Source organism: Mobula birostris, chromosome 1 (assembly GCF_030028105.1).
Source record: "Mobula birostris isolate sMobBir1 chromosome 1, sMobBir1.hap1, whole genome shotgun sequence".
In the NCBI taxonomy this organism is placed as follows: domain Eukaryota; kingdom Metazoa; phylum Chordata; class Chondrichthyes; order Myliobatiformes; family Myliobatidae; genus Mobula; species Mobula birostris.
In genome coordinates, this window is record NC_092370.1 from 227,150,437 (window position 1) to 227,162,867 (window position 12,431).

The 12,431-nt window shown below is 44.2% G+C and overlaps 2 protein-coding genes across 4 annotated transcripts in view; one reads left to right on the forward strand and one right to left on the reverse strand.

Moving 5' to 3' along the window:
* Positions 1-10,513, forward strand: part of LOC140205349 (epithelial cell adhesion molecule-like) — a 30,089-nt gene extending 19,576 nt beyond the window's left edge. Inside the window, exon 9 of one of the 2 annotated variants that reach the window (XM_072272947.1) lies at positions 831-10,513. In XM_072272947.1, the coding sequence (XP_072129048.1) occupies positions 831-887 (57 nt within the window). In that variant the 3' untranslated portion in view covers positions 888-10,513. The remainder of the gene's footprint in view (positions 1-830) is intronic. The other variant, XM_072272954.1, reaches the window with a different exon arrangement.
* Positions 10,514-11,091: 578 nt separating this feature from the next.
* LOC140205337 (26S proteasome regulatory subunit 4) overlaps positions 11,092-12,431 on the reverse strand; it is a 41,392-nt gene continuing 40,052 nt past the window's right edge. For both annotated transcript variants that reach the window (XM_072272938.1, XM_072272929.1), the window contains exon 11: positions 11,092-11,387. In XM_072272938.1, coding sequence (XP_072129039.1) covers positions 11,253-11,387 — 135 coding nt within the window. In that variant the 3' untranslated portion in view covers positions 11,092-11,252. The remainder of the gene's footprint in view (positions 11,388-12,431) is intronic.

A 12,431-nucleotide genomic window follows, 5' to 3' on the forward strand; every position in this document is an offset into this window, starting at 1 on the left:
TATTCGATGTACATCGAACCACACAGTGAAATGTGTTAATTTGCACCGAATCAAAGAACTGAGGACTGTGCTGAGCAGCCCACTAGCGTTGCCTCGTGACTGTTAAACTCCATCCCTGGATTCACAAAGGCAAACACACCATATAGCTTTTTAACCAGCCTAATTTGTAGAATCTCAGGGACGTGGGGAGACTAAAGTGGGATTCTTGACTGATGGTCAGTGCAGACTCTGTGGCACAAAGTGTCCCTTTGTGTGCTGTATGACTCTATATTGCACAGTCTACTGGATGGGGAATAAAGACCAGGGTAGAGGAATTCCCGTTCTGTATTCCTGTCCACCCTCACCGTTCCGACTGTCCAGCCCAACTCCTGGTGCTGAAGACTTTGCCAGAACAGGGATTGATGATCTCTGGTGTCTGATGATGGCAATGAATAGCAATGGTCAGACTGATCAAGGCAGCCTTTCAGGGCACGATTTACACGGGGAAGGGCAAGGGCCCAGGGAGAGCACTGCAGAACAGGAAGGCTGAGGGTACGAATGCACAGTCCTCTGAAAGTGGTGACAAATGTAGACAAAGTAGTGAAGAAGTTGTGTAGAGCATTCTGCCCATCGAGTCTGCTCATGGCTGATTTGTTGTCCCTCTCAACCCCATTCTCCACCTTCTCCCATAACCTTTGACCCCTTACTAATCGAGAACCTATCAGCCTCTGCTTACTCAATAACTTGTCCTCCACAGCCGTCTGTGGCAATGAATTCCACAGATTCACCTGTGCTTTCTGCTGTTCTTGCTCTCTCTCATTTCACTGTGTCCCTCATGGGTTTTGTTTTAGCAGGGCCAGGAGTTGGAGCACCACCAGCTGGCCCAGAGGATGGGTTTAGCACGTTAACCCTCGAGAAACTAACTTGACCTTTCGGATTCTCGGAACCAAGTCTTGCTTTTTATAGCACCCAAGACCTTCTGTAGCCTCAGGAAGAGCCTCGGTTGTCGCAAGTATTGATGATCAAACTCAGCAGAACAGATCTAAAGCAGGTTGTAACCAATGTCTCCATTGCCAAGAAGCTTAGACACCTTGCAGATTGACTCTTAATTAAGCTGCCGTGCTAATGTTTAACTAGAGATCCACCGAAGATCCATGTAGGGATTCAGGTTCTTCAGCCCATGCGCTCATGTTTTTGAGAGAGACATTTGCTGGTTCCTGCTCTTTGCAGGTGAAAATTCTCTTCTGGAGGGGCAGCTTTGGGCAAGTTGCCCACTCATTCTATGAAATGGAAAAATCAGGTTGGTTATGAATTCCTTCAGAGCTGCTCCGCGGTGCCATAGAAGTCCTGAATAAGCACGGATTTCCTCCAGTGGGCAGAGACAGCCTCCGGGAGACTTCTGGCTGAGATATTTCAACATGATACGTGCTACATTTTGTTTAACAATTGCTTTAATCACTGTAAAAGGGCCTATTATGTGATAAGTGTAGATGCCAATTTGTGAAATAAAGACCCACATAAGGGTCAAAAATGCAAACTTGGTATTTGAAGTACTGCAGAGTTTAGCAGGAACTCATCAAAAACAAATGGGCTGTGAAATTGGTGCCAGTTTGAGTTAAGTGATGGTAATGAGTCTATTTAAATACAGTGTTAACATTAAAAGGCATTAGCTACTCATGAAATGCACCACTTTTACACTGTAGATTATTGCAGTCATTCCAAGGACATTTCAAACAAAATTATGTATCCTGGTTTCCATTGAACATTTGTAAGATTTTTAGTGTAGAACAAAAGTTACAATGTATCTCTCTAGGTCAGTCCCTTCCCAGCTACATCCATGGTACTTCACATGCTCTTGATCTCAACAACTCTCAATCAACTCCCTAGCCCTGATTGCTTCACTTTCACCAAGGATGTCCAGTCCCTGTACACCTCTATTCCCGCCCCCCCATTAAAAAGCCCATATAGTTCTCTGCCTCTGTCAACAACAGATCTTGACCAGTTCCTGTCCACCACCACCCTCCTGGGTCAGGTAGAACTGGTCCTCAACTTGAACAATTTCCCTTCCAGCTCCTCTCACTTTCTCCAATCCTGAGGTGTAGCCATGAGCACCCGTGTGGACCCCAGCTATGCCTACCTTTTCTTTGGCTACATAGAACAGTCCATGTTCGAAGCCTTTGTTGGAAATGCGCCCCAACTCTTCCTTCGCTACATTGACGACTGTATTGATGCTGCTTCATGCACCCATGCTGAGCTCGTCAATTTCATCAACTTTGCCTCCAACTTCCACCCACTTAAATTCACTTGGGTCCATTTCTGACACCTCCCTCCCCCTTCTTAATCTCTTTTTCTCCATTTCTGGAGACAAACTATCTACTGATATCATTTATAAACCTACCAATTCCACGGTTATCTTGACTATACCTCACCCTGTCTCCTGGAAAAGTGCTATTCCTTTTTCTCTATTCCTTTGTCTCCACCATATCTGTTGCCAGGACATTAGAAACATCTTCTTCAAAGAATGGGGTTTCCCTTCCTCCTCCATTTATGTTACCCTCACCCACATCTCCTCCATTTCCCCCTATCAGCACTCACCCCATCTTTCCACCACCTTTACAGGGAATAGAGTTCCTCTTGTCATCACCTACCATCCCATGAGCCTCTGCATCCAACACACCATTCTCCGCAATGTATGCCATCTTCACATCTTTCCCTCTCCCCTGCCCCACCCCATTCTCTGCTTTCCCCAGGGATCACTTCCTCCGTGATTTCCTTGTCCATTCGAACCTCCCCACTAATCTCCCTGGCACTTATCCCTGCTGTGGTAGAAGTGCTACACACCCATTCACCTTCTTCCTTACCTCTAAGTGAGACAACACTTTGCCTATGAATCTGTTGGGGTCTTCTACTGTGTCCAGGGCTCCTGATGTGGCCTCCTCTACATTGGTGAGAGTCAAAGTAGACTGGGAGACCCATTTTGTCAAGCACCTTAGCTCCATCTGCAAAAAATCAGGATTTCCTGGTGGCCAACCGTTTTAATTCCCATTCCGACATGCCAGTCCATGTCACAATGAGGCCACTCTCAGGTTGCAGGAGCAATCCCTCATTCTGTCTGAGTAGCCTCCAACCTGATGGTATGAACATCATTTTCTCCAACCTCCAATAATTTTTCCCTCTTCCCCATTCCCTATTCCCTCTTTTTCAATTCTCTACTTTGTCCCCACTCTCACCTCATTTCCTCACCTGCTTATCACCCTCCCCGGCATTCCTCTTCTTTCCCTTTTTCCCATGGTTCACTCTCCTCTCCTATCCGAGTTCTTCTTCTCTAGCCCGTTACCTTTTCCACCTATCACCTCCTAGCTTGTACTCCTCCTCTCCCCCACCTTCTTATTCCGGCTTCTTCCCACTTCCTTTCCAGTCCTGATGAAGGGTCTCGGCCTGAAACATTTATTCCTCTCCACAGATGCTGCCAGACATACTGAGTTCCTTCAGTATTTTCTCTGTGTGGCAAGGAAGTATGTAGAAGCTTTAGGGAGGGTGCAGAAGAGATTTACCAGGGTGCTGCCTGGAATAGAGTGCTTGTCTAATGTGACAGCCAGAGATTTTTTCCCAGGGCAGAAATGGCTAATACAAGGGAGCATAATTATAAGGTAATTAGTGAAATGTTTGGGGGGATATTAGAGGTAGTTCCCCCCCACCCCACATAGAGTGGTGGGTGCATGAAACATGCTGCCGGGGGGTGGGGTGGTGATACAGATAGATACATTAGAGCTATTTAAGAAACTCTTAGATAAGCATATGAATGATAGAAAAATGGAGGGCTATGTGGGTAAGATTGATCTTAAAATAGGTTAAAGATTGAGTGCAACATTTTGGGCTGAAGGGCCTGTACTGTACTTCTATGTTAAGAAAATACTTGTCAGGAGTGTTCCTTCCACAAAGACACAGGTAGAAATGTGGGACTGAGATCCTATCTTACAGATGAGTGGTTAAAACAAATCCTCACTTGTGTTTTGAGGAAGCCTAGGGGACGTGTACCAGACCAATACTTAAGAGTGACTGTGTTATGAGGAAAGATTGGGTAGGCCATGTCAGAGAGAGGGGGGTGGCGCAGTGGGAGAAAACGATTGAAGTAAGACATAGAAACAAATTTAGACCTTGGGATGATGGGACTATGCAGAATAATAGTTCAGCATGGACTAGATGGGCAAAAGGACTGTTTTTGTGTTGTAGGGCAGAAAGTTATGTGAGATGGGCAGAGAAAGATTTTTAGATAGAGAATGGTGGGTGACCGGAAAAGAACTATCAGGTTAGTGATAGTGAGCTAGTGAGGTTTAAGAGGCTGTTAGATAGATAAAGGAATCTGCAGGCAGAAGGGAATAGATTAATTTGGCAACACACAGAAAATACTGGAGCAACTCAACAAATCAGGCAGCATCTATTGGAGGGAACAAACAGTCAACATTTTGGACTGGGATCCTTAATCAGGACCGTTTAATTCTGCACTGTGTTTGGCACAGATATCATGCGCTGAAGGCCTGTTCTTGTGCTGGCCATGTTGTGTGAGAAAATTTAGAACCAAGGGGCACAGTTTAAAATTAGAATTTTCCTCAAAGACAGAAACAAGGCGCTGTTCATTCTCTGAGGGTCATCTGCTTCTATTGCCTTTTGTGGAGGAGAATCCTTAACTATTTTTAAGGCAGTGGTAGTTAAACACTTTGTGAAATATCTTAAGTCTACAACCCAACTCCAGCCTCCCAACCCAATTTCACTCCCACCAAAGCAGGCAGCACGTAGCGCAGCGGTTAACGCATCGCTTTACGGTGCCAGCTTTCGCTGATCTGGGTTCCATTCCCGCTGCTGTCTGTAAGGAGTTTATACATTCTCCCTGTGACCACGAGGATTTCCTCCAGGTGCTTCGGTTTTTTCCCACATTTCAAAGTTGTACGGGTTAGGCTTAGTCAGTTGTGGGAAAGCTATGATGGCACCAGAAGTGTGGTGACACACGCAGGCTGCCCAGCACACTCCCCTCTGATTTCGTTTGTCACAAACGATGCATTTCACTGTACGTTTCAATGTACACGTGACAAATAAAGCTAAAAGCGAAAAAGGCTAAAAAACCAAAGCAACAACACACACTCCATATCATCAAACATCACTGAAACCCGCCCTTTAGACATCAAGTCCACACCCATTTACACCAGTCCCATTTTATCTTCATAATTTCCCTCAATTTCCTCCGATTTTACTACTCTTTTACACACTGGGACACATTACCAACCTGTGTGTCTTTAAGATGTGGGGCAGCCTGTACCTGTGTGGTACAGCCAGAACGTGCAAACTCCACTCTGGTATCACACAGTGTCAGGATTGTCACAGCAAAGCAGCATCCATCATCGGGGCCCACAGCTCAGGTCATGCTCCCTTCTCACTGCTGCTATCAGGAAGAATTTCAGAACTCACACCACCAGGTTCAGGGGCAGTTATTACCCCCCAACCATCAGGCTCTTGAACTAGAGGGGATAAATTCACTTGCCTTATCACAGAACTGTCCCCACAACCTATGGACTCACTTTCAGGAACTCTTCATCTTATGTTCTTGATATTTAATGTTTATTTATTAATATTACTTTTTTCTTTTGCATTTGCAGTTTGTTCTTTTGCATACTGGTTGAACACTCAAGTTAGGTGCTGTCTTCTATTCACTCTATTATGATTATTGGATTTACTGTGCATCCCTCCAAAAAAACACAAACCCCAGGGTTGTATATGGTGACATATATGTACTTTGATAAATTTGTTTGGAACTTTGAACCTGGGTCACAGGAGCTCTACCCACTGCCACTGAGTTCCCACGGGTTGATGTGCTTCAGCTACTTTGGACTTCTCTCTCTCAATCCCTTTGAACGATTGCCCTTGTCAATCACTGCCAGTTACCCTCACCTCTGGCCCCTGAACTCTTCCACTGCATTGTAAATATTCATGCTGTTAGTTCAGCACATCAAACATTAACAGGCCTCCACTAACACGGCCCTTAGGCTAAGACTCAATGAGGACCAGCACAATCAGCTGCTGCCTTCGGCCACTCAGGTTAACAGTGTTCTGCTTGGTAGTTACAATAATTAACAAAGGACTGCTTTCAGGACTTATTAGCAAGCTTAATGACTTGAGAAAGTCATCTCGCTCTTTAGGTAAGCCTAACATTTTATTAATTGTTGCTTTGCCCATAACCACAAGAAATTGCAGAAAATTGTGGACACATTTTAGTAAACCAGATTAGATTAACCTTATTCGTCATATGTATTATGCCTTGGAAAGGTATTCATCCCCCCTTGTCCAGTGAACCACCTTGCAGCTATTATAGCCAGCAGTCTTTTTGGATAAGTCTATTAGCTTTGCACAATGTGATGGAGCAAGATTTACCCATTTCTCCTTGCAAAATTGCTCAAGCTGTGTCGGGTTAGTTGGGAAGTGGTGGTGGACAGCAATCTTGAGGTCTTGTCAGAGATGTTTGATTGAGTTAAGGTCAGGACTCTCACTGGGCCACTCAAAGACATTAATTTTCTTCATCTGAAGCCACTCCGTAGTTGCTCTGACAGTGTGCTTTGGGTCATTGTCCTGCTGAAAGATCAACTTGCTCCCCAGTTTAAGCTTTCTGGCAGGTTTTTATCCAGGACCTCTCTGTATTTAGCAAGATTCATCTCCCCATCAATCCTGACCAAATTTCCAGTCCCTGCTGCTTAAAAGCACCCCCATAGCATGATGCTACCTCCACCATACTTTACCCTAGGGATGATGTTACCTGGTTGATGTGCAGTATTAGATTTATTCCACATGTACCACTTAGTGTCGAGGCCAGAAAGTTCCAATTTAGTCTCATCAATTTAGTCAAGACCTTCTTCCAGATCTTTACGGTATCTTCTAAGTGACACTTTGCAAAGTCTTTACAGGCAAGAATATGCTTTTTCTTTGGCCAGGGTTTCTTCCTTGCCATTCTTCCATAAGTACCATTTTTGTGCAAGGCCTTAGAGATTGTGGAGCCATGAATTTCATCTGCAGTTGCAGCCAGACTTTAGCAGCTTGCTCACCAGAATGACTACCTGTTAGCGTCACAGCAGGCTCTCTAACAAACGCAATTCTTCTCCGGCAACTAAGTTTAGAGTGGCAGCCTTACCAAGGCAGTGTGACTGTAGCTTCATATTTTTTCCACTTTTTCGTGATAGACTGCACTGAATTTCGAGGTGCAATATTTTCCAATGCCTTTGAGATGGTCTTGTACCCATTCCCAGATTTGTGGTTTTCTTATCATTTCCCTGACATGTCTTGAATTCTCTTTTGTCTTCATTTTGGTTTGATCTGTTGTAAAATGACATGTCCACACTGTTGGACCTTACAGAGAGAGAGTTGATCATCCAATTTTCTACATCAACAAACTGATGTAGAAAAAAGGTAATATATTGCACCTGAGGAACGTCAGTGGAGTTATTACAAAGGGGATGAATATTTTTTTCAGCCTCAATTTTGTTTTTTAATTTTTAGTAAACTGGAATTTTTCTTTTGATTTGACTTGATGCACAATGTTTTGTAGATAGCTAAAAATCCTACTTCAATATATTTTAAATTTAGAAAATGAGACAGTAAAATGTGAAAATAGTTGTGGGGTCTGAATACATCTTCAAGGCATTGTACATTGAAACATCCAGAAAAATGCGATGTTTGCATCAAATCAAATCAGTGAGGATTGCAAGTGTCGCCATGCTTCTGACACCAATATATCATGTCTACAACTCGCTAACCCTTATGTTTTTGAAATGTAGGAGGAAACCCATGTGGTCATGGGGAAAACATGCAAACTCCTCAAAGGCAGCAGTGGGAATTGAACTCTGATCAGTGACGTTGGCACTGTAAAGCAATGTGATAACTGCTACGCGACTGCGCCACCCACAGAAACCAGCCTCTCCTCCTTGGACCCTATCTACACTTCTCACTGCCTCAGTAAAACAGCCAACAGAATGAAGGACCCCATCAGCCCCAATCTCTCTCCCCACCCCCCCCCCCACCACCATCAGACAGAAATACGAAAGCCTGAAAGCATGCAACACCAGGCTCATCACAGCTTTAATCCCTGCCATCAGACTCAACCTCATTATGGTTCGTGCAGCCTACTATCTGTTTGCACTGTACTTTCTCTGTAACTACAACACCTCACTCTGCACACGTTTATTGTTTTTCCCCTTAAAATACTTCGATGCATTGTTGTAATGTAATATTCTGTATTGACAGCATGCAAAAATGTTTTCACTCTACCTCGGTATATGCTACAATAATAAACCATAAGATCCTATGACAAAGGAGCAGAATTAGGCCATTGAGGGACCCAAACAGTCCTTCCAGCTGAGGCAACACTTCACCTGTATATCTGCTGGGGTCGTCTATTGTATCCAGTGCTCCCGATGCAGCCTCCTCTACATTGGTGAGACCCGTCATAATTTAGGGGACCGCTTCGTCGACCACCTCCCCTCCAAAAGTGGAACTTCATAGTAGCTAAGTGCTTTAATTCAGATTCCCATTCCAACGTGTCGGTCCATGACCCTCTCTCGTGCCACGAGGAGACCACACTCAGGGTGGAGCAGCAACATCTTAGATTATGAGGACACGTAGTCCTCTTTTATTGTCATTTAGTAATGCATGCATTAAGAAATGATACAGTATTCCTCCGGTGTGATACCACAGGACAGACCAAGACTGAAAAAACTAACAAAACCACATAATTATAACATGTAATTATATTCTGTCCGGGTAGCCTCCAACCTGATGGCATGAATATTGATTTCTCCTTTTGCTAAAAAAAAATCTCCTTCCCCTCCACTCTTCTGTTTCCCACCCTGGCCTCTTGCTTCTTCTCACCTGCATATCACCTCCCCCTGGGTCCCCCCCACCCCCTATGGTCCACTCTCCTCTCCTATCAGATCCCTTCCTCTCCAGCCCCTCACCTTTCCTACCCACCTGGCTCCACCTATCACCTTCTAGATATCCTCCTGCCCCCTCCCCCCACCCTCTCCAGCCCTGAAGAAGGGTCTCAGCTCGAAACGTCCATTGTTGATTCATTTCCATCGATGCTACCTGATCTACTGAGTTCCTCCAGCATTTTGTGTGTGTTGCTTTAGATCTCCAGCGTCTGCAGAATTCCTCATGTTTATGATTAGGCTATTCAGCCCACTGGGTTTGCTCTGTGATTCCATTATGGCTCATTTCCCTCTAAATCCCAGTCTCCTGCCGTCTCCCCATAGCCTTTGAAGCCTTTACTAATCAAGAACCTAATAAACTCCACTTTAAATGTACCCAATGACTTGGCCTCCAGTCACCTGTGGCAGTAAATCCCACTGATTAACCACCCTCTGGCCAAGGAAATTCCTTCTCATCTCTGTTCTAAAGGGATGACCCTCTATCCTGAGGCCGTGCCCTCTGTTCCCAGAGTCCCCCACTATAGGAAACATCCTCCTTATGTCCACTCTATCTAGCCCTTTCAATATTCAGTAGGTTTCAACTAGATCTCGCTCATTCTTTTAAACTCCAAACTAATTTGCCAGTTTACCATTCAGTAAGATGAACTATCTTCAGGCAGGACAGCTTGCTGGGAAAAAAAGTTGATTTTCTTGGTTCTTAGTTCATAGAAAATACTCCAGAAAAACAAATTTAGCATTTCAGACTGTGTTGGCTCTTAATCAGTAGTATTACCCTTCCCTACCCCACCACTTCCCCAGCACCCTATAATCTTCCCAAGTATTTTTGTCCGCAAGGAATAGGATCAGGAGAAGTCCATTCAGCACCTCAAACCCGCCTCACTGTTTACCCTGATCAAGTTTTATCTGCCCCAGGCCTCATCTCTAGCACCACAGAATTAGGCCATTTAGCCCCTCAAGTCTGCTCTGTCATTCCATCATGTATGATTTATCATCCTCTCAATCCCTTCTACTGCCTCCCCCCCCCCATACCTTTAACACTAATCAAGAACCTGTCAAATTCTGTTTTAAATGTACCCAATGACTTGACCTCTTTACCTGTACAAACAATCCAGCAGTTTCTGCAGTGGACCTGTGAGTGGTGGGAGCTGAAATGAGGGCTCCTTGTAATATTCTGCAGGGATTATTTTCAGCTAATAGCAAAAAGAGTCACATACCACCAGAACGGTCCCAGGAATGAAAGTCTCCTCCAATACGGAGGGGGTGGGTTGCGTGGGGAATCTCCTGGTAAGCTTGCTTCTGGGCCCAGCCCAGATGTCCATTCGTGGACCCAGGAAGTGGGCAGTCAAGACCTTTGCCCAAGCCAACTGCCTGCCCCTCTTCCAGGGTTACGTTCTTGGAGAGGGAGGATCCAAATTACAATGGGCACAGTGGAGAATTTCCCAGAACAGTGGGCTACCAAGAAATGTAGAGTTTCGTAGACAACAGCAATCGTATTTTAATTTGAAATTGTCAATAGTTTTGTAAACCCCTGATTATTGTATGTATTTTGTGAGTGAATAAACATGTATGTTTGTTAAAAATGAGTATTTGGGACTGTACTCTTTGGCGATCAGAATGATTGGGGGGGGGGGGAGGTGAGTGAGGTGGAAATCTCATTAAAACCTAATGAATACTGAAAGGCCTGGATAGAGTGGACGTGGAGAGCAGATTTCCATTGGTAGGTGAGTCTAGGATCCAAAGGCACAACCTCAGAATAAAGTGCTGTCTCATTGGAATTAAGACGAGGAGCAATTTCTTCAGCCAAAGGGTGAAATTCACTGCCACAGGACTATGAAAGCAAGTCATTGGATATAGTTACGGCAGAAATTGATGGGTTCTTGATTGGTAAAGGGGTTAAGGATTATGGGGAGAAGGTGGGTGAATGGGGCTGAGATTTAAAAAATAAGGAATGATTGAATGGCAGAGCAGACCTGATGGATTAAATTCTGCTCCTTTATCTTGTGGTCTATGCTGGATTCACTTGCAGAGTTTAAAGGCAAAGGGAATTTGGGGTAAGACAAATTGACAATCTGAAAGAAAACAGCATCCTCATAAAGCATAGTCACTGCAGAAGACAACAGGAACCACAGTAGTTCATTCCAAAATATATAGTTTACAGTTTTTATTAAGATATGACTTACAGGACTTCAGGAAGGTGGAGAAAGTTATGCAAACAACCCTCAAGAGTCGAGCTCTGTCCCCAAACTCCTGTACCTTAAAAGCCTTCAGAGAAGCAAAGTAGAAAGGTTTATGCAAGGAATCGTTAGGTTAAAGGTAAAGTCCTTCAGGTGTGCCCTCCTGTTTCTTGTACAAGACGTTCTCTTTTGACTTTTTGAAGTCTTCATTGGTTACTTTCATCCTTCGCTCACGTAGGGCCATCAGACCAGCTTCTGTACAGATTGCCTGCAACAGAGGAACACGGGTCACATTAAAATGGTGAACACAGCCCGATCTAACAAAGGAAAAGCCCTCCCCTCACTGCTACCATCAGGAAAGAGGTACAGGGGCCTTAGGTCCCACACCATAAGTTTGATCATTAAGTTTACTTTGAACTTTTTAAAATTCCTACCAGTCCCTTACCAAATCTCACAGACACTTCAACATCAGAGTAATCATCTTCTCTACAAATTCCTGATTGTAATCAGTACAATGAAATTATAGAAGATGTTGGCGAGACTGAATTTGTGTTGTGTACCTTTGGTTGCCTCGTTATAAGACATCTTTAAACTGGAAAGAGTGCAGAGAAGATTTACGAAGATGCTGCCAGGATTTAAGGGCCTGAGTTAAGGAAAGGTTAGATAGGTTAAGACTTTTTCCCCTGGAAAGGTGGAGGTTGAGGGGCAACCTTACAGGGATTTATAAAATCTGGAGGATATATATAAATAAAAGGTAAATAGCCACAGTCTGTTCCCCGACCCCCCAACCCTGGCAGGGGAGTCTAAAACTAGAGGGAAAAGGTCTGAGACACATGACATTCTGTAAATGCTGGAAATCTTGAGCAAAACATATAAAATACTGGAGGAACTCAGCTAGTCAGGTAGCGATTGTGGATGGGAAGGTCTCAGCCTGAAACGTTGACCATTTTGTTCTCCTCCATAGATGCTGCCAGATATGCTGAGCACTTTGTGTGTTGAACATAGGGTTGAAGCAAGAGGGGAAAGATTTAAAGATAGCAGAGGAAAGGGTAGAGGTGGGTACAATTATGACATTTAAAAGCAATTTTACAGTTACATGGAAAGGACATGTTTGGAGAGATATAGGCTAACCAAATACAGGCAAGTGGGAGTAGTTTGGTCAGCAACATGGTGGGCAAGGGTGAGTTGGGCCGAAGGTCCTGTGACCCTAGTAGCTAAACAAGGAACATTTAGCCAAAGATGATGGGAACTTGAATATTTCATAATCTTTTTCAGGTCCCTCACTAAACAGCTCATGTCTATTGATCAGCCA